This window comes from Aureobasidium pullulans (genome assembly GCF_000721785.1).
Source record: "Aureobasidium pullulans EXF-150 unplaced genomic scaffold scaffold_19, whole genome shotgun sequence".
Classification (NCBI taxonomy): Eukaryota; Fungi; Ascomycota; class Dothideomycetes; order Dothideales; family Saccotheciaceae; genus Aureobasidium; species Aureobasidium pullulans.
This window is the reverse complement of record NW_021941039.1, coordinates 419,323-440,480: the sequence shown is the minus strand read 5'-3', so window position 1 is coordinate 440,480 and position 21,158 is coordinate 419,323. Positions and strand designations below refer to the sequence as shown.

General features: G+C 47.2%; 6 protein-coding genes across 6 annotated transcripts; 5 read left to right on the top strand and 1 right to left on the bottom strand.

Moving 5' to 3' along the window:
• Positions 1-6,271: 6,271 nt before the first annotated feature.
• On the bottom strand, positions 6,272-8,738 carry M438DRAFT_399320 (uncharacterized protein; the record flags this gene model as incomplete). The annotated part of the gene is made up of 3 exons (XM_029909408.1): positions 6,272-6,319; positions 7,837-8,153; positions 8,207-8,738. The coding sequence occupies 3 exons, from the start codon at positions 8,736-8,738 to the stop codon at positions 6,272-6,274; spliced, it is 897 nt and encodes a 298-aa protein (XP_029757603.1).
• A 1,069-nt stretch (positions 8,739-9,807) lies between these two features.
• M438DRAFT_408113 (uncharacterized protein) lies at positions 9,808-11,244 on the top strand (the record flags this gene model as incomplete). The annotated part of the gene is made up of 3 exons (XM_029909936.1): positions 9,808-10,171; positions 10,253-10,600; positions 10,672-11,244. 3 exons carry the CDS (start codon positions 9,808-9,810, stop codon positions 11,169-11,171), a joined length of 1,212 nt encoding a protein of 403 aa, XP_029757602.1. The 3' UTR covers positions 11,172-11,244.
• Positions 11,245-11,607: 363 nt separating this feature from the next.
• Positions 11,608-13,356, top strand: M438DRAFT_302773 (uncharacterized protein; the record flags this gene model as incomplete). The annotated part of the gene is made up of 3 exons (XM_029902139.1): positions 11,608-11,817; positions 11,881-13,017; positions 13,068-13,356. 3 exons carry the CDS (start codon positions 11,608-11,610, stop codon positions 13,305-13,307), a joined length of 1,587 nt encoding a protein of 528 aa, XP_029757601.1. The 3' UTR covers positions 13,308-13,356.
• A 1,016-nt stretch (positions 13,357-14,372) lies between these two features.
• On the top strand, positions 14,373-15,938 carry M438DRAFT_279947 (uncharacterized protein; the record flags this gene model as incomplete). Its single annotated transcript, XM_029901127.1, has 3 exons — positions 14,373-14,483; positions 14,534-14,692; positions 14,742-15,938. 3 exons carry the CDS (start codon positions 14,373-14,375, stop codon positions 15,936-15,938), a joined length of 1,467 nt encoding a protein of 488 aa, XP_029757600.1.
• A 698-nt stretch (positions 15,939-16,636) lies between these two features.
• Positions 16,637-18,355, top strand: M438DRAFT_324714 (MFS general substrate transporter; the record flags this gene model as incomplete). Its single annotated transcript, XM_029903069.1, has 2 exons — positions 16,637-16,680; positions 16,792-18,355. 2 exons carry the CDS (start codon positions 16,637-16,639, stop codon positions 18,353-18,355), a joined length of 1,608 nt encoding a protein of 535 aa, XP_029757599.1.
• Positions 18,356-19,024: 669 nt separating this feature from the next.
• Positions 19,025-20,736, top strand: M438DRAFT_348188 (putative esterase). The gene has a single exon (XM_029906082.1). The coding sequence runs from the start codon at positions 19,106-19,108 to the stop codon at positions 20,438-20,440; it is 1,335 nt and encodes a 444-aa protein (XP_029757598.1). The 5' UTR covers positions 19,025-19,105; the 3' UTR covers positions 20,441-20,736.
• The last annotated feature ends 422 nt before the right edge of the window (positions 20,737-21,158 follow it).

The following is a 21,158-nucleotide window of genomic DNA, read 5'->3' as shown; positions in this document are numbered from 1 at the left end:
ATAGAAACCCCCTAAAACTCCACTAAATAATAGTTAAAACCTATAATAGCATTAGTATAGATAAGTTATTATACTTATCCTCTAAAAAGTTTTTGCTTACTAATAACTTTATAACTATTTATGTTAGCTAAATTCTAATGTTATATTAGTATAGAAACCCCCTAAAAGTACCCTAAACAATAGTTAAAACCTATAATAGCATTAGTATAGACGAGTTATTAGACTTTTTCTCTAGAAACGCTATTTTAAACGCTATTTTAGGAATTTTTCCTAAAATAGCATTGTATGTAGGGGTAGGGCAAAACTTTACTTATAGAGGTACTCTTCCTTAGACACTCGGTCGACATCCGTTACCCGAGTTACCCTAGCGATCCTAGCTATCCTAGTTATATACGCGATTAAGGAGGTAAGGCTACGAAAGTAGGGGGGACTTAGAGAGTATAGAAGTGTCGTAAGTACGCGGGCAAGGAACGACTACTAGGTTTAAAGTGTTCTAACGTTAGTAATACTAGGTATATCGACTTAGCTAAGATCGGTCTCGATCTAGACGTCTTCTACGGTGTTGTCGAAGAGATATATACTAAACTAACTAAGACTAGCTAAGAGCGGGTAGGACTAAACTAGTTCCGATTACAAAAGCTAGGTTCTAGTGCCGTTCCTACTACACCCCTCGTCGCTACTAGTACTACTCCCGCTATACCCCTTATCGCTACTAGTACTACTCCCGCTACACCCCTCGTCGCTACTAGTACTACTCCCGCTACACCCCTCGTCGCTACTAGTACTACTCCCGCTATACCCCTCGTCGCTACTAGTACTACTCCTACTATACCTATCGTTACTATAACTACTGCCACTTCTTTTACCCTTCCTACCTTAACTAGTACTACCTTCGTAACCTCCTCCGCCATTACCTCCGCTACCCTAATCTTAGAAAGACTAAGCGTACCCGTCCGTACGCCTACGCCGCTACTCTTACTACCCGCTATACTAGTTTAATACTAAGAGGCTTATCTCTCTAGAGATAAGAGACCTACCCCTATTATCGAAAGTTTACTAGACCTACCTATACATTAATCGATCGGGGAGGAAGGTTCTATCGCTACTAGCAACAAAAAGAGAAAGTTTATCGGAGGGACGACGTCTAATAATAGTAACTAATAATAGAGACGACGAGACGAAGAACAATACTTTACTGACTCCGAGCTATCGTAGTTCTTAAAGTCTACTAAAGCCTAGCTATTACGAGCGGCTTACTATATAAAGGCATACTATAAGCGGCACTTATAGCGTTATAATAGTTCGAGAATGCTATCTCCTCTACCTCCGTTACCTTTCGCTATCCTTTCTACCTTACCGCTATCTACGACATTAAAAGAAGCTATCCCGCTTAACAGCCCGTTATTATCGTCGATACTACTACCTTCTCTAATCTCTAAAACCTACTATACTTATAGTAGTAACATCGAGGATTAATTAATCTAGAATATCTCGCCTTCGTATAGGATACATTAACGTCTATAGCCTAATAAGCGATAAATGGCGTGCTTTACTCGCCCTTCTAGACTCTAGAAGTTACGATCTACTATTCGTAGCCGAAACTTAGTACGTCGGTTATAACTTCTACTCTCTCGACTAACACTTTATTACCTCGATAACCTAAGGCCGAGATGCAAAAGTTATAGTAGCTAAAGGTCGCCTAAGTAGTAGTATATACCTACTTAGTATAGTAGAGGCTAGAGGATATATATACGGCGTTCTTAGATTTGTTAGCGAGTTATCTATTACTATGTCTATCGATACAAATCGCTTTATAGTTTCGGGTGTCTATCTGCCTCTAAGTATAACTCTTGTAGACGTATAAACCGTACTCGACGGCCTATCCGAGTCCTTATCTATAGTTTTAGGTAACATTAACATACGCTTTCGAGATAAGGTATATTAATAAGGCGCGCTCGGACTACCCGATCGACTCGCCGTCTTTACCGATTTCCTTTTATAGTAGCGTATCGATCCCTTCTTCTATCTAAAGCTATTATTACCTTTACTACTATTACTACTATTATTACTATCGTCGTTATTACCCTTACTACTACTGCTATCGACTTCGCCGCTTACTACCTTTATAGACAACTAGGCTAAAACGTCTTTAACATTAATGTTCTAGACCCAACTTACTATAGACTACTATTTTATAAAAGGGAGACATTAAAGAAGGTATACCCTTTGCCTATTCGATAATAAGAACTATACCTAGATCCGAATAGACTATCTCTATATACTATATCTTATAGTTAGCTCCGTTAAGAGTCGAAGAGGTCTTAATAGTCTATCTGTTAGCGTCGATAAGAAAAACGACATTCCCCGATATAAGACTAGCAATCTAGCTAAGGATAATGCGCTCCTTAAGATTACTAAAAACTTCGAGACCTTACATTCGTCGTCTACAATAGAAGCTATAGCAGATATAGACAAGATTAACACTAGACTTATAACATTATGTTAGAAGATCTGTAGATTAGTCCTCGGTTAAGTTAATAATCGATCTAAGAAGAGTGCGGATAGTAACGTTACTTCCTCTAATAATGGTAATAGAGAAAGAATAAGAAAAAGAAGAGCAAGAGGCGATATAGAGGTTAAGACCGGCGAGGTTAGTAATAATACTACTACTACTACTACTATTACTACTACTTCTATTACCATTACTACTACTACTTCTATTACCGTTGCTACTACCGCTACTACTACTACTACTACTACTACTACCCCTACTACCTCTTCTATAATAATAGGTAGCGTAAAACCTACCCTCTTAACCCTAGAGGATAACTAATCGTTTAAAAACAGTGTTTAGCTTTACAAAAAGGCTATAATTATTTCTAAAGAGAACGATATTATTATACTAATGGAGAGAGTAAAGGTAACAAACGTTATAGCACTAAACGAGAACCTCGTATTACTAAAGGGGAGATATACCTCTTCGAAACAGTTATCGCTACTATTAAAACTGCCGTCGTGCTTTACTACTATTATTGGTACGACGGCTGTTTTGTAACAGTTTACTTCTTATGCTCTTCCTTATGCTTATCCTTACCTTCTATCTCTATTTACGATCGATTAGATTACGCTAGAAATTATGCGGCAAGATGCTTCTAAATCTTGCGGTGCTAACAGTCTATATATTCGCTTCCTTAAAGCTCTTATAGACTGTCCTACTTTTCTATAGTCGCTCTATTACTTGTACGTATAGTGTCTCTTATCTATAAGAACACCTACTACTTAGAATGAAACCGAGATTTACTTGTTAATTAAAGACACTACTAAACCGCAGGATGCTAATAACCTTCGCCCGATTACACTAATCTACATGTTTTGTAAGGTATTCGAACGTCTCTTACTCTCTTAATTTAATTATAACGGATAGGCTAAGATCTACCCCGCATAAGCTAGCTTTCGTAGCTACTATTCGACATATACTAATGCTACGATAGTTTACTACGCTCTTTCTACTAGCTTACGTAAAATTGCTGTCTTCCTAGATTTTAAGTCTACGTTTAATGTCTTAGACTATTCTATACTCGAACGTGTCCTTATNNAGCGTAGTTNTCTATCCTACTTGCTTACCTTAATTAAGAGTCTTACGTTCGATAACGTCCGATCTAGGGTCTTAGTAAACGGCGAGGCTTCGGACTAGTTCCGGCGGACTTACGGTGTGTTATAGGGCTCTCCGATCTTACCTCATCTATTTAACTTCTTCGTAGATAGCTTAATTATAGAGCTTAACATTAACTATTTACACCTCGGAAAAGACCCTATACCGTATACTCTATTCTATGCTAATAACAGTACTTTACTTCCTACCGACTATAACGAGGTATAGCAGCTTCTATAGATTATAGAACGCTAGTTAGATATTAACAGTCTAAGACTAAACGTACGTAAGTGTAGTTATATGTTACAGTATCTAATCCTATAGGCGCTCTTTCTTAACTATAGGATAGAGCAGATTCTGCTTATGTAATAGTACGACTACCTCGGTTTTCTAATAATAGCGCGAGGTATTAACTTCGAAGCATATCTTACCCGTCGTATTAGTACGGCTATAGCGCGTACTAACTTCCTATCGATCTCTTCGGATTTATAGGGTCCCGTACATAGACTACGCGTGTTTAAGCGGTACCTCGCCCCTATATTTAAGTATAGTGTACCTCTAGTTATCGCCTAGGCTAACTCTTACTCGCTAAATGCTACTAAGTTTTAAGCTTGCCTTACGAAGACATAAGACTTAATCTTCTAGATTACTAATTCTAAGTTATCGTACTATATTATAATGAATATATACGGTCTTCCTCTACTAGAGTCGAGATTTCGGCTATTAAGGACCTCCTTCTAACGCATCCTTAACGAATCACCTATATAGAACCCGCTTAAACGGATTATAAGCATGCTACGATTAAGGCTGTTTTCTTTAGCATTTGCATACGCTCTATCCTATAACTTTAGTTAGAATGTGTTTGTCGTATAAAACAAAATTGACCCTACCGCGAGACCTTAAACATTTAAATAGTACCTTCGACGTAAGCTCTCCTCTATCGTTCTAGAGGAAGCTAGTTAGAAACACCTTACTAAAGTTATTACGCCCGAATTGAGAAAGGTGCCTAGACTATTTATAGCGGACATTAGTCTTGTAGCGCCTATCTCTAAGTAAGATAATCTCTTCTAGTATTAGTAAGGAAGTTTTATGTTTAGCTTTCGCTATAAGTGTAATCCGGACAGAAGTTTTAGAAGAGGCCATAAAAGCTATTCCCTCTTGCTACATCTATCTAGACTTATAAAGGCCGAACGCGAGCAAAAGTAAGAGCTAACGGAGCGACTCGAGGGTTCTAGACTAGTTATAGACGTAGACATCCTATTAAACAACTAGCAACTAGATCGTGCTACTAAAGTTCTTATGTCTNATAAACTAGCCTTACTAAAGTGAGTAGATATAGACTAGGCAAACCGAAATAGGAATAAACAACACTTTGTAGTCCTAGAGGAAAAGGATATACTAGAAAAATACCTCCTAATAGGAAAAGATAATCGGACCTTCTATTAAATATATAAAGGCGCTAGCGTCCCGCGTAAGGGTAAGCTAGTAATAGCTTCGACGAAAAAAGCGTAGGCCCTATACGCTAGTCTTATAGTATAGAAGAGGACGACGGAAACGAGGACTAGGGAGTAGGCTTTAGACAGGAGCTAGACCTAGCTACGGATTACGACGGAACTCTTCGACCTATCTAAACTGCTACTAACTACTGGCTATTAGTCGAATCCTAGACCGCCTTAGTTCGGCTAAGACATCTAGGGGGAACAGCTAAGGAGCATCTCGATATAAGCTAAGGGATTACGCTAGGGGTACATCGAGACGAGCGGAGAAAGTAATGCCTTACCCGCATAATCTAGTGTTCGCGAGGGAGGATATAGAAAACCCTACGCATTAGTAAGAACATCGTAAGAGTTAGGAGAAAGAGGAGGAAAGGGGAGTTATTAGTCCCTAAGAGAGACTAGCTAAGAAAAAGCTAGGGGATAGCGATATAATATCGGAAATCGTCGAAGGGTTATCCGATTGCTTTACTAGTCTACGAGCTAGATATAGGGGTCTACTTAGGCCCCCTACGATTCTAGCAGGAATAGACCTAGATTACGGCGACTAATAAGGACGGCGGCATGCTAATTAAAGGCTATAGGAGGAAAAGAGTCTTAGGGCCAGTTCCCTTAAAGTACTCTAATAAAAGAAGATCTAGGAGCTAGATAATCCTAATAAAACCGACTAGCGGCGGACACTACGCTCTACTACGAACAGATTTTATAACAAATCTAGACGACATCTTAACATCGGGCCTAGATAGTAGGACTACGTCTCCTACGTCGCTAGAGCCCAATACTACTAAGGGAGAACGAAGGATAATAGATCTAGGCGACGACCTTAGAAAACTCTAACTAATAGAGACCTTATTAGGAGATTTATAAGCGGGACGTTCTAATAAGCGATAATTAAATCCTTAGACGGGAGCTCTCCTAAACATTTGATAGCTTATGCTAGCAGTAGCTCTAGCATCGCGCTCTTCCCCTAGCTTACCTGTTAATAAACTCTTAGAGATACGGATTCTCTATTATACTTTAGTCCCCTAGATTAACTTTACTAATAAAATTCGGAACCTCTATATATAGAGGGAATAGAAGGACTGCTAGCGTACTGTAGCGCGCTTAAAAAGGACTTTACCCTATTCTATATAATGTCCCCTACTTTAGAAGGAAGGGGGTTACTTTCCTTTAGCTAAGATGGCCCTATTAGGGACCTGTAAAATCTAAGAGACGTTAGCGTCGCCCGCGCTAATTTATTGCATCTCTAGGATAATATTTTAGGTCGTACGGAGCGGTAAGCTACTACATCTCTAGTCTCTTCCCCCTAGGCGGGTTTATCGAAATAACTATAAGTAGGACGATCTAGAGGACACGGTCTATACTAGTTTTCTAGGCTCTTAAGTCGGATGATCCTAGAGGAAAGACTAACTAGTTATATATAGATAGACCTCTCCGATTAGCGGCGTGTTAGTAGAGATTCCTTTAGGGTCCCTTTAGATATATAACATAGTTAAGCTAAGAAGCGGAAGGAGTAGATCGAGGAGGAGTTCGTGTAGTACAAGTAGCTTTAAAAGTAGTTTACTATACTACATCTAAGCCGAGTCGGACCTCTAGAAGTAAGCAGGTAGGCTCGCCCTTTAGATATAGTTCATTCTGTAGTAGCCTAAATACTAAACCCCCTAACCCTAAACCCTATATATAAGCTTACGGCCGTCATTAAAGTTAAGTACTCTAATTTTAAGTACACTATTAACAGGTAGGAAGGTATCGAATAGGCAAAAGGGCTACTAGTACACGATATCCTATTAGAGAAACTATTCTAACTCTTCTTTGCTCTTAGTTATGTTCGCTAGTCGCTCGACATTAAGGTCGTTTTCGGTAGTAGGGGCATAAGCAAGAAGCGCAATTATGGACTTAAACACCTATATAGATCTGCCCTAGCAGCCCTTAGGGAACTACTCTTAATAATAATCGACTAGGTTCTCGCTCATGTCCTAGGGTTCTTTAACAAGGATAGCGATCGTAATCTTAAGAATATGCTCAAATTTTATTAGATTAACCTTACGAAAGGTGCCTAAGCTAATCTAAAGAAGGTCGAGGATGCTCTAGATTACGAACGCAAAGAGATAGGTTAAAAGATCCTTATAAAGTACCTTAGCAAGTATGTGCAAGAGAATTGCAAATAGAGACGATCTCTAGCTAAGTAGTACGACTATCTTAGACACATTTTTAAGTAGGCATTCCCTGAAATTAAGTGGGATGGGGACGTTTAGACCGAGGACTATTATAGGGAACTCGAGGTAGACATGGACAAGTGGCTTCTAATAGATGGATAGCAATATTGATTTCGCAAACTTTGCCAAACATAAATTCATCGATACTGAACCGTTTCAAGTTGTACTGCAGAAATGATTCGCATTGTTCCAGAGTTTCTAGCTCGTGGATTCGAAGGTCGAGGGATGATTCGTTGATTGGCAAGTGTAGCCGGCTTCTTTGTATAGACAATGACACAGAACGCGCTTCCTAAACGAGCGAACACTGCAAGCATGTGACAAAGAGGCGTTCCCATCTCCGAGACCCACAAGCGGTGACTGGCGTCATCCACTGCTTCAGACCATCTTCGCATTGTCCATGGCCTTAGCAAGCGACTCAAACTTGTGCGGGGTCTCGCTTTGTTTTACAAAAGACTTGCAAGCGCTCTGGGCTGACCATTTCGGGGTCAAGACCATCAGCAGCAGCCTTTCTGTGCTGTTGCGACATCACCCAAAACACTCTTGCGCCCCAAAGCTGAGCACAACTGAACAACAGATGCAGTGTCGGGCTCAAGACCTTGAACTCCAGGGTCCAATGTCTCCATAGAGAGAAGAAGATAGAGAATACCGTCACTGTCTCGACGATGGTGCCAATTATTTCGAGTATCGCTGTCGCAAGAAAGATGTCGGCAAGCATCATGTGTTTCTTGGGCCAGGTACGATACACAATGACAGCGGCATGAGGCCAGAACTCTGCGACAATATCAAAGAACCCTTGATAGCATCAGCATGACGATCACTCCGTGGAACAGACACATTCAACTCACCCCATAGCAGGCACATGATAAATTCCAGCTCTGCATCTTGTTGATGTTTCGGGTCCAAGAACAGAACTATGGCAGTCTGCGTAATGATGATTGCGCCGATATGATGAGCTCCACTGATGTAGCTGACCTTCTCGCGGTAGAAGAGCTCGAAGATGTACATTGCTGTAAACACTTGGAAGGTGCAGAGAAGCACATCGCCATCCTTCACCGTCGAGCTACCTGCAAAGGGCGACTGCAGATTCTTGTGACCAGAGATGACCGATATCGCAGGGTAGACGGATGCAATGATGAGTATCAGCTTGATGCTGGCTGCGACATAGTGATTGATGAAGCTTCGCTTTTGCGCTTGGTCGAGGTGCTTGTACTCGGACGTGTATCTCTTGACCAGTGGCTCCAGAAGATACATTCGGACGAGGAATATGACGACGCATGAGACTGTAAGTATGAGTGCTGAGTACGGTACCAGCTTGGATAGCTTCGCATGTTTGTGATGCGGGTCGTCAAAGTTCTTCGCAAGTTGACTGTATGGCATGTTGGGCTAGGGAAGAAGTCGGGGGCCGTCACGTCTTGTTGCGCAATGCGCTCGAAAGGCTCAGTCGCCAGAGGCCGTTGGTCTTGAAAGCTTGCAAGGAGTACAGATTTGAGTCGCTGTTGGCAGGTAGGCTGCCTGGATCGAAGTATGGTCGGTTGAAGAGTTGATCGATATCCTAAGAAGCTGGGCAAGTCCAAGAGGAGTCGCTGCCTTTTACAGCACGAACATCACAACCCGTATTGAGGCATCCGCAGACATGGGAAACAAGCCACAAGGCAGAGGGATTGCGTGGCCGCATCGCTATAGCGCTCGCTATTTCGAGCAGAACTTTGTTTACGAGACCCCTGATGGACGCTTCGAATTTCGCACCAATCCTGAGTAGGTGCGTAGCCGAAGGGAGAGTAGACAGAGGTCTTTGCTAAGCTTTCCGTCCGGGAATAGAGTGGAAAAGACAGAAGGTGAGTCCTAAAGGGTGACGCGTCGCCGGGTGCCGACCGTTGTGAAAGCGGTACGGGGCGTCGACTCTTCAGAGTCTCGACCAGGCACCGAATCCTGGCTGTTCCTGAGATCTGGTAAGAAGTTTACAAGAAGGCCACTTCGGCATGTCGTTGCGCGATTTTAAAGCGTAGTACAAGTATTCTCGATAAGGATGAAGGTCGTAGAGGCTGGAGTGTCGCTGCTTTGCTGAGATGGCAGGACCCAGTCGCAAGATCGCTGCCAAGATGCCGAATCATAATCACGAAGTATGCGTCGAGGTCAGAACGACTCAGCCCGGCTCTTGTGTCCAGGAGACGAATTGTCGTTGCGTGCGCTGGGATGGGCATATTCACAATGTGCTGCGGATGGCGACGCAAGCGACATTGACATGATTGTGGCAGTCCGTGGACGCCGCTCGCGATCATCCACTTCAGGCATGTCCAGCAATGTTGAAAGAGCAATTTCTTGCCCGGCTCGGGTACAAACAACATTCTGACACTTGCCATCGCCTGCCCTGACGGACATTGGTATGACGACTCTTCCAAGCGGTCGTGAAACCTCGCATGTTGTCGCGTTCTCATCACCAAGCACCATGACTGCGGCGCCAGGACGAAACCCAGAGGCCGGTGATTACACAATTGAGTGTCCAGGACATGGTATAGGAAGCAGAACGAAGGCGCACATTGCTAGTGGGCTCAGAGTGTCCAGATTGGGCTTTGAAAGGCATCAGACAAGAGTAGCGACGCCAAATGGATGCGGACGAGTCTGCAGTGATGAGACCGTTATGGCTCAAACTCTGCCGCACCGACTACAAGAGTTGGAGTCATGGATGTGCAAGCGACTGATACATGTAGGGGCCATGGATGAGAGAGTGAGAAGAGTATCGAATGACTGCGCGGATGCGGTTCGACTGTGGTGTTGTTGTGATGTGTCTAGGTGTTTGGGTCTGGTCATGCGTGCGGCTGCAATTTGCGACGCTAAGGACTGATCAAGTCGCTTGGGGTGAATTGCTTCCGACTATACTTCTGGTCCCGCAGTATGCGATGAGATCAAAATGCGACAGGCGTGTCATCGTCCAACTCAACAGTGTCTAAGAAGAACATTTGCGGTCTCGTCAGGGAGTTGCGGTTATGCAATGTGCGATGGTATTTCTCTGGGCGTCACTTCCTCGCAAATTCGATTCGGCTTCTTGTCGAAACAGATCAACCGCATCAAAGGCGCATGGAGGCAAGGACAAACACAGGACACTCAGGATACTTCCAAGATAGATTTCATTCCAGAAATCGCGAATAGCACGCGGTGTCGCAAGTCATCATCGACGAACTGCTCGAAACAGGGTGGTGAGCACGACAAGCCAAGCTTTGCGGCTCAATTCACAGGCTCGTGTACGATATTTTTTCAAGCGACGTCAAAGTGAGAACGAAGGGAGCACCTCAAGATCTGAACTCCCTGGCAGCAATCTCGAACATACTCGATGCAATAGAAGAGATAAGGAAGTCACGAAGAACAAGAGAAACGAAAAAGAAGATGACTGTCGCCAAGACGATCAAACCGTCAAGGCGGGTCGTGCGCAAGAAGGAACCGGCGGAGGTGGAGGCGGAGCAAGCCGCTCCTGCCTGCGGAGCCTCGAGAAACTCAAACGCCGGGCGCATCTTGCACCTTCCGTCTTTCCTCGATCCTGACCTCGACTTCGACCTCGACATCTCAGACTTCCGTCTCGCAACGCGACCACACGCGTCTCTTGGCCTGCGTCGTTCGTCTGTTCGTACTTCCAGAACTACTCGAGATGATACGTGCAATGCCTACGACTTCTTCGGCCATCCCGAGATAGGCAGGCGACACTGCGCAAACCGAATACGGTGCCAGTCTGGTTCAGTCGACGCCCACAAGTGCTACCAGTGCTGGGCAAACGTGATAACGACCACAACCACCACAGCCCTCGTGCAAATGACATGAACGATTCTCGTCACCAAGAACCTGCGCCGTTGTCCAAGAAATTCAAACCCTACACATCTCGCCAAACTCCCACACATACTGCAAACATGGACATTTCTTGGACCTTGGCGGCCAAGCCTTGTCATCCAGATTACTGGCTTGGATCACTTGGAATACTGCTCTGAAGCTGATAAGGGAGGCCATTGTGGTCTGGTACAAGTAGGTCTTTGTCGTCGTGCCATGAGGTAAGAACAACAGCATTCATTTCGTCCCTTTGTCTTCCTCATTTCATATCATCTCCCATTCGCCTCGGTCATCGCACCGACCATCGCTCAACGACATGATGGAAAAGACAGCTCATGAAGATGTCACTGGCGGCAAGACGTCGCCTGAGCTCTCGCCTCAGCTCAGCAATGACGGCTATGTCACAGACTACGCTGCTCCCAAGGCTTCTCTCATGACCAGACTCGGTCTCACACCAGATTCATTCAAGCGTCGCACTCTTGATGACAAGCACAACCAGCTCAACAAGACTCTCAAGGGTCGCCACTTGAGTATGATTGCCATCGGTGGTTCCATTGGTGCTGGTCTGTTCGTCGGCTCAGGTGGTGCTCTAAGAAGTGGTGGTCCCGCTTCGCTTCTGATCGGTTTCGGTATCATGGGTGTCGTAAGTCCAGCCATCGATCGCATGTCTTGCAGTCCACAAGCGCAACACTGACCTGGCCAACAGATGATCTTCAACGTCGTCTATGCTCTCGGTGAACTCGCCATCATGTACCCTATCTCTGGTGGCTTCTATACCTACTCTGTCCGCTTCATCGATCCTGCCTGGGGTTTCGCCATGGGCTGGAACTATGTCTTCCAATGGGCCATTGTTCTACCACTCGAACTCGTCGTCGCAGGTCTCACTGTCAATTACTGGGGTGCAGATGTCAATGTCGGCGTCTGGATCACAGTCTTCTTCCTTCTCGTCGTCCTGATCAACGTCTTCGGTGTTCTCGGCTATGCGGAAGAAGAGTTCTGGGCCGCCCTGCTCAAGCTCTCGACAGTCTCTATCTTCCTGATCATGGGAGTCATCTTCGTCTGCGGTGGTGGTCCTTCGAACGGCAAATACAGCGAATACGTTGGCGCAAAGAACTGGTATAACCCCGGTGCATTTTCAGACGGCTTCCCTGGTCTCTGCTCAGTCTTTGTCACTGCCGCCTTCTCCTTCTCTGGTACTGAGCTCGTCGGTCTTGCCGCAGCCGAGTCGGCTACTCCTCAGAAGTCTCTGCCTTCTGCCGTCAAGCAAGTCTTCTGGCGCATCACACTCTTCTACATCCTCGGCTTGTTCTTTGTCGGTCTCCTCGTTCCTTACGACGACCCTCGCCTTCTCGGATCTGGTGGCTACCTCGATGTCTCGACCTCTCCCTTCGTCATCACCGCCGTCGACGCTGGCATTCCTGGCTTTGGCGACTTTGTCAACGCCGTCATTCTGGTATCCGTCATCTCCATCGGTCTGTCTGGTGTCTACGGTGGTTCTCGTACATTGACTGCCCTGGCAGAGCAAGGCTACGCTCCCAAGATCTTTACATACATCGACAGAGCTGGCCGTCCTCTCTGGTCTACCGTCTTTGTTCTCGCTTGGGCTCCTCTTGCCTACATCACCTTGGCCAGTACTGGAGTCATCGTGTTCAACTGGCTGCAGTCTCTGTCAGGTCTGGCTGCGCTCTTCACCTGGGGCTCTATTTGTCTCGCACACATCCGCTTCCGTGCCGCATGGAAGTATCAAGGCCACACTCTGGACGAGCTTCCATTCAAGGCCGTCTTTGGCGTCGTTGGCTCATGGATTGGTCTGATCTTGATCATCATCGTCCTCATTGCTCAGGTAGCACAATTCCTCGCTCCATCTTCTGCTCACATGCTAACGAGACATAGTTCTACGTCGCCATCAGACCACTCGACGCTGAAGCTTTCTTCGCCTCATACCTCGCAATCTTCGTCGTCATCGTATTCTACATTGTTGGATGGGTCTGGAAGCGTGAAGGCTGGCACAAGCTTGCAGACATTGACGTCGATTCTGGCCGTCGCGAGATCGACTGGGACCACTTCAACAAGCTGAGAGCTGTGCACGATTCGCATCCCAAGTGGCGCAGATTCTTGAGCCATATCTTCTAGATAGAACGTGCTTGGGGAGCCTAGCCTATCGCTTGAAAAGGATTCAGTGGTAATGCATAGTCGTTAGATGGTGTACATTCACGTTCAATGCAACAGAAATTTGCCTTCTATCTTACAAATCGAAGTCTCAGTCTGCCAGTGGTATCCCATCAAATGCAGCGGAATTGTCAAGTCGCTATGGCAATACAGAAGGCTCATCAACCTCGCTGCCTCGACCATGTCTTGTGTACCTTCTGCAAGGGAACTAGCTTCCAGACATGTCGCGAGATCGTTTGCGGATCACATCTGGTAGGTTCGAGATACTCCGCTCGCACCGCCAGCGGAATCAGAGGCCAAGGCGTTCAAAGAGCCTCCCTTCGCATGCCCAGCTCCTTGACTCCTTCCAGATCAGGCAGGAGGTAACGAGACGACACACGTGCTCCAGGTTTGACTTCGCACTGACATGTGCGGGGTTTTTGGAGATTCGCCCGCCAAGTCTTCGAAACCGTTTGCCAACACTCCGTATCTTCTTCCAAGACTCCCATTCCTGTTCAACTTCCCTGGTTTGCATCTCGGGCTGTGCTCTTGGTATGCACATGCTACAGATAGGTACCACCGGCGGCCAATGAGGCATCACGGATTACCCGCTATGCCGCAACTCCTTATCACCCCCTGTCAACAACCTTTCGCCATACCGCTGGCTCATCTCGCAACGACCGCGGCACAACATATTTCACTACAGAGATGTAGAATCTCCCTATTACACGGACCTATGCTCTATTGGAACTCTGCATGCCGCTGCAGAAGTGCGCATTGGCACCGCCATCAAAGTCTTGTACAGTGTCGCTCAATGCCTGCGAAAGGAAGGTCACATCTTCGACAAGCCAGTAAGTTCGGATTCGTGCTTGCGACTCTGCGTTGCGGCAGAGAAGGCCGCAAGATATCGCTGAATGCTCCACCAAGATACAGATGGTGTCAAGAGGTAGGTCAATGGTATAAGAAGGTAGTGAACCGGTCAAAATAGAGTGTCGCATCAGCCTCATCATCTTTTATATCATCCAGTCTTCTCAATCCCTTTTGGCGACAATGAAGTTATCGCAACTTGCTCTCCTTCTTCTTCCAGTATGGGCTTGCGCCTACACCGAGGCCGACTATGACACTGGTAAAGTGCACCAGATGATCATGGATCGCAAACATGTGAGTTTCAGTCGAAATGTTGTCGTGCCGAACGCTGACCTTTTCCAAAGGCATCATGGGACAAGCACAGAAAATGGGGCGAATACAACAGCAAGAAATGGAAGTCGTTCCTCAAGAATCACAAGGACAAGGATGTCGTCAGGTGCAACAGCAGAGGTCTTGCAGTCGTTGAACCTGGCAATCCTGCAGAGACTTTCAGATGCAAGAACGTGAGTGAAACCGTCGCATTGTCTGTCGCAACATACCTGACAGTTTCAGATCGACTACTACGACTTCAAAAGCCATGCAGACCTTGGTTCCTTCGCCGGAGAAGGCTCATCTTCATGGGGATGGGTGTCTCCAAATGGCCGAGAGTTTGTCGCAATCGGTCAGGCAGACGGTACCGCTTTTGCCGAAATCACGAGAGATGGCAAGCTAGTCTACCTTGGTCGCCTTCCTCAGCAATCCGTCTTCTCGATCTGGAGAGAAATTCGCTCGTACAAAAACTACATGGTCATCGGATCCGAAGCTCGCAATCATGGCATCCAGTTCTTTGACATGAACAAACTGTTGGACATCAACCCAAGATACCCCAAGAACTTCAGCATCACTGCCGATGTGACAGGTCTCTTCACTGACCTCCCCGTTGGTCGCACTCACAATGTTGTCATCAATGAAGAACTCGGCTACGCTGTCTCTGTCGGCGCTCAACCTCGCAACAGCACCTGCCGCGCTGGTCTCATCTTCATCGACATCGACGACATTACGAAGCCAGTGTCACCCGGCTGCGCTGGCCAGGATGGCTATGTCCACGATGCTGAGTGTCTCGTCTACCGCGGTCCCGACAAGCGCTACTATGGACGCGACATTTGCTACGGCTACAACGAAGATACATTGACCATCTACGACGTGACTGACAAGACTGGCGTCAATTCGTCCAAGATCATCTCTCGCACTCCATATGTTGGCGCTGCCTACACTCACCAAGGCGCCGTTCTCAACCGCGACTGGCAGGAATACCTTGTCCTCGACGATGAACTCGACGAAGAAGACCGCACTGGCCCAGCTGCTGAACAGTTCCCTGTCACTTACATCTTTGACATTCGCAATCTGGAGAAACCCGTCAACACCGGCTTTTACAAGTCCAAGCAAAAGGCCATCGACCACAACCAATACGTCTACGATGGCCTTGTCTACCAGTCCAACTACGCAGCCGGTCTTCGCGTCTACGATGTGAGCGGTATTCCTGCCGACCCTACTGGTGGCAATGTAGATGAAGTTGCATACTTTGACATCTATCCCGAGGATGACAACACTGATGGTTTGGTCGATTTTGTCGGTACTTGGAGTCATTATGCCGGGTTCCCTTCTGGTTATATCATGATCAACACAATCGAAAGAGGTGTTTTTATTGTCAAGATGAACAAGTTCGGCAAGAAGGGTCATGGCAAGTGGTGGAACAAGCCCAGGAAGTGATGAGGCATTTTTCCAGACAGTCTTCGATGCGCTTTCGCCAACCCAGAGAAATGAAAAAAAGTTCCCAAAACATCAGCACACAGCCTCTAGTGATGACCGAGCGATCCGAGATGACTGACGATGCGGAGATACAGGAACTGATGAACAAAGTCTGGGGAAGTGGCCACCGATTTGGCTCCCGCCGTTGGCATGTCACTCCAGACCTCCAAGAGGCCCAGACGCCAGTGACATACCAAGCTTCCAAATGATCGCGCACCGTAGGCTGTAAGAGGTAGGCACAACGACATTTTGAATCTCTTTCGCTGATTTCGCGCCCAAACATGTCAGATGTTCTTGCGTTCTGAACGCGACAGAGTTTCAGCGACGACGAAGCTGCAAGAACGAGTGCGTCATCATGAACAACACAACCGTTCATGAAAGCATCTCGGAGATAAAACTCAACGACCTTATTTGTGTCAAGCCTTTAGGCAAGTGCGCCCGTGATCGATTCCTTCTTTCGTTCCTCCACTCATTCTTGACCTCGACCGACTTCTGTTTCGCACTCATGCATCGAACGCCTACATTGATGATCCTCGTATAGCACGACCTCTCGCCTGCCACGCTTCCAGGACAGCGTTCGTCGCAAACAACAAAGAGAGACTTTGCAACTTTGCGATCAACGATTGTGGACTTCGACAACCCAATCACAGCGCTACATTATGCAGACTTTGATTGAGTACCGGCAGCAAAAGAAACAGGCATCGTTGATTCACGGCCGAGACCAGCCGAATTATACAGGGGCGGAACGAGATGACCAGGAAGTTGCGACGAACTCGCCAGACACTGAGGCACCATCACTGTCATCGGAATACAGCCCCGACTGCCAAACTTCAACAAACCCGGGCATCAAGGCGCGCCTGCCACCCCTTGTAGCTTCGCGCAAACAACAATTACCCTCGCCATCCCCGTCGCCGCCGCCATCTGATGAGGATCTGATCAAAGAAAAGAGGCCGGACGATGAATCGAAAGACAAGATCTCTGTCAGCTGCGAAGATAAACAGAACGACCAAGCAGATCCTCACAACTGGTCAAACGGAAAGCGACTGTGGACGACGGCCATCCTCTTCTTACTGGTCTTCTCTCAAGGTTGGGTTTCCGCATGCGACTCGAACATTGCAAAGCCTGCGAGCAAAGAGCTTCATGTCAGCCAGACAACGGAAACACTGGCGACTGCTCTTTTCCTTCTCGGCATCTCTGCTGGCAGTCTGGCTGTTGGTCCGTTGTCAGAAGAGCTCGGTCGCAACCCAGTGTACTTGGTTCCCTCTATGTTTTACTTATGCTTCACACTCGGTGATGCTTTGACTCCCAATTTTGGAGCCCAGATTACGTTCAGATTTCTGGCAGGTGTGTCCGCAAGCCCTGCATTGTCTATCTACGGAGGCAGTCTTGCCGATTTGTACACCACCGAAGAACGAGAGAAGTTGTGGCCATTCTTTGCGTTGAGTCCTTTGCTGTCGCCCATCTTGGCCCCCGTCGCTGCTGCATGGATTGAGGATTATCTGTCGTGGCGCTGGGTGTACTGGATCGGTTTAGCTCTCAGCGGCGCAGTATATCTGCTTGCGTTCCTCTGTCTGCCCGAAACATTCTCGCCCATGATCATCCAATGGAGGACTCATCATCTAAGACAACTCACTGGCAGTGACAAGTACACATGCGATCTGGAAGGACGCGACTCGCTTGGAAAGAGATTGGCGCAGAACCTCAGTCAACCTGCCAAATTCTTCACGACTGAGCCCGTCATCATTACACTCGGTTTCTATCTCATTGTTGTCTATGTCGTCATCTTCACCTTCCTCAATGGCTTCGAATTCATCTTCACCGACACATATGGCCTCTCACCGGGCGAGACAGGTCTTGCGTTCTTGGGCATCTGCATCGGCGCATTGATCTCCACAGCACTTACTCCACTGATTGGCCACTTCTTCAAGAACACCTCAACCACTGAAGAAAAGTCACAAGAACAACCGCCAGAACATCTTCTCATACCTGCCATCATCGCATCACCTTTCTTCGCCATCTCTATCTTCTGGCTCGGCTGGACAAATTACCAATCCATCAGCTACTGGTCTGACTACGCTGCCACAATCCTCTTCGGTTACTCAATGACAGCAATTTTCGTCTCAAGCTATAGCTACATCATCAACATCTACGGTACCTGGAGTTCAAGTGCATTGGGCAGTATCACGATGGCGAGATACTTCGTCGCTTCTGGCATGCTTGTGGCAGCGAGACCGATGTATCAAGGGATCGGAGTACATTGGTCGTTGACGTTTCTTGGATGCTTGGGTCTGCTGTGTCTGCCTGTCCCTTTCTTGATCTATCGATACGGCAAGTGGTTGCGGAAGAAATCGCAGTTCATCGAAGATGAGGAGGAATGACAGCACATGTCTGTTCCACAACATTCAATGAAATGATAATCATGAGACTATCCATAACCTGCTTGCCTCTCTTTTATGTGTTTCCGAAATGCTTTGGTGGTCGTGTCTAGCGAGATCAATCCGCATTTATGGAGATCTTTTGCCCTGGTTAGACACCGAGGAATTGCCAACATGTTCGTCGTGGGAATGCACAAGCTGTGATCTCGTACTCATCTGCTCGTCAGTGTTTCTTAAAGACAATTGCTTACAGCTTTACGCTTTGATAGCCTTAACATATCCAGTCATACATGAAGACGATGATTGATTTGTTGTCTGCACAACGTTGTCGGTCATACCCTGTTCCCATCAACAGTCGTCGCAATTCGTAGTCGCTAAAGCTCGATCTTGAGGTCGCCTCTTTGGACATCAATGTTTTAGGAATCAGGATATCGTGATTGCCTGAACTGAGGAATCAGATCGGATGTGCGTCCTATAAAAGAGCTGTTCAACCCGAGAGAAGATACTGGCAGGAAGAATTATCACATGCGAGTGTTTCGTCAAGCCGAGGCAACTGAAGATCGACATGCCGGCGACAGTCCGCATGCAACGGCCCGATCGGCAGGATTCGGCAACCTCGACGACTTCCAGCTTTCCACAGAGCAGTAGCTCCCCTTGTTGTCATCACGTCACACACGTTGAGCACAAAGTCATCAAGTCTGGGAACCTATCAGATCTTGAGCCAGAGCCAGCGACCAGAGACCACAACCCGACATGTCCGAGCACCCTCTTGTCAATCCGCCATGCGGTCCAATGCAGGGCTTCAGCAAGGGCTCTGTGGTCAAGTACACCGGCATCCCATACGCGACAGCTTCACGCTTCCAGATCCCAGAGCCCATCAAAGACTGGTCCGAAACGTTCCAAGCGACTACTCCTAGTCCAGCATGCCCACAACCCAACGACAAAGGCTCAGCTCTCATCGCAAAAGTGCCACTGCTCCAAGGTCTGAAGATCAGCGAAGAATGCCATCATCTGTCCATTACGGTGCCAGAGAATACTCAAGCAGGCGACAAACTTCCAGTCATGGTTTGGGTGTACGGCGGGTCTTTTGCGACAGGTGCTGGCGACTCACCTGCCTACGACCCGTCGAGAATGGTCGCCGAACATGGGGTCATTGTCGTCAACATCAACTACCGCCTCAATCTGTTTGGGTTTTTGGGAGACGGCCAGACGAGGCCTGCGAATCTTGGACTGCTGGATCAACTGGAAGCTCTGCGCTGGGTGCGGAGGAACATTGCTGCTTTTGGAGGTAACGATGATCCGAAGACCATTACCTTCTTCGGACAGTCAGCTGGTGGAAGCTCAGTCGCCGATATTATGGCTGTGCCTGAAGCGTCTTCGTTGTTCGGTCGTGCCATAGTGCAAAGCGCGCCGTTCGGCATCACCAGAGGTAGAGATGCACTGAACATCACCTTGCTGAAAGCAGCTGGGTCCGCAAGCCCCGAAATGCCCGCTGAAGAACTGGTGAAACTGTGCGAGAAGATTGACAAAGCCGGGTCTGGAAGCTTGCCGATGGGTGGTATGCCTTTCGCACCACAATATGGACATGCGCCTCTTCCCGCCGAAGCAGACTTGAACACCGGACTCGACGAAGTCGCACCACAGATCGACCTGCTTGTCGGCAGTGCTGATGATGAGGCATCGTTGTTTGTGCCTTTTCTGCCTGTTGTTGGCTCAGCAATCGACATTCCTGTTGTAGGCAAATCCATTCACGACCTTGCAGTCTCAAAGGTCACCAAGCTCTTGTATCATCCCTTCGACAAAGACTTTGCAGAACGGCATGCTCGAGCAGGTGGAAAAGCCTCACTGTACCGAATCCATTGGAGAAACAAGAAGAACCGGTTCGGCGCTACACACACAATTGAGTTGCCGTTGTTATTTGGGAATGAGGAAGTCTACGGGGGTGCAAAGACGCTGGAGGGATTTACTGCTCAAGAAGTCGATACGGCCGGGAAGCAGATGCGGAAGATCTGGGCAGACTTTGCAAAAGGAAAGCAAGTTGACATCGCTGATGCTGTTGATGGACTCATCTCCATCGAACGAATTTGATGTGGTTGGTCCCTGACGAACCCAACCACACATGCAAAGAGGTTGGGCGGGTGTTGAACGAGGGTTCGAAGTCTTGGTGTTGAAAGTACCAGGCCGACTTCCGGATTTACTTACCATGGGTTCCTGGCTCTTACGGCTGCATGTTACAACAACGGTGTTAGTAAGCACTGTCCGAACTTGCAAATGTACCCGAGATACAGCGACCATAAGAAGCGATCGGGAAGGTTGTACAACTGCTCCAAGCATAGTAATTACTTTCGTACGTACGAACACAGAAGTATCCTAAAGACAAGGCAACCTACGAGAGTGCCCGAGATGACGTTGAGTTCTGTACGCAGCTGTCTTGAGTCTTGATCATGTTCTGGCCGTTCGCAAACAAAAATAGCGTTAAGGGTTACATGTCGGATGTACGGTAGGGCGTCCGGCACCGTCAAAGCCCGAGTGCGGAGGCCGTTGACAGGCGCCCTACGATAAGGGTATAGGACTTCCTCAACTAGGAGACGTGCGTTTTTTGTTCGGTACCTTGGCACCAGGGTCTTACGGCCTTGTCTAAATGCATAGTTGAGGTAGGGGACCCGGGACTCGCGGATCACGTTTAGGGTATCGATCACCACGAGTGACATTTCGGGGTGGCTTAGAGCCGAGTCGGTGCGCAATGGAAGCCATTCGAGCTTCTCTGTTTTTGCAACTGTCGGTACTAGAGCGCAGGATCAGCAAC

Bases quoted from the DNA above. Each gene is read 5' to 3' on its own strand.
- M438DRAFT_348188 (XM_029906082.1), top strand. From the start codon at position 19,106: ATGTCCGAGCACCCTCTTGTCAATCCGCCATGCGGTCCAATGCAGGGC.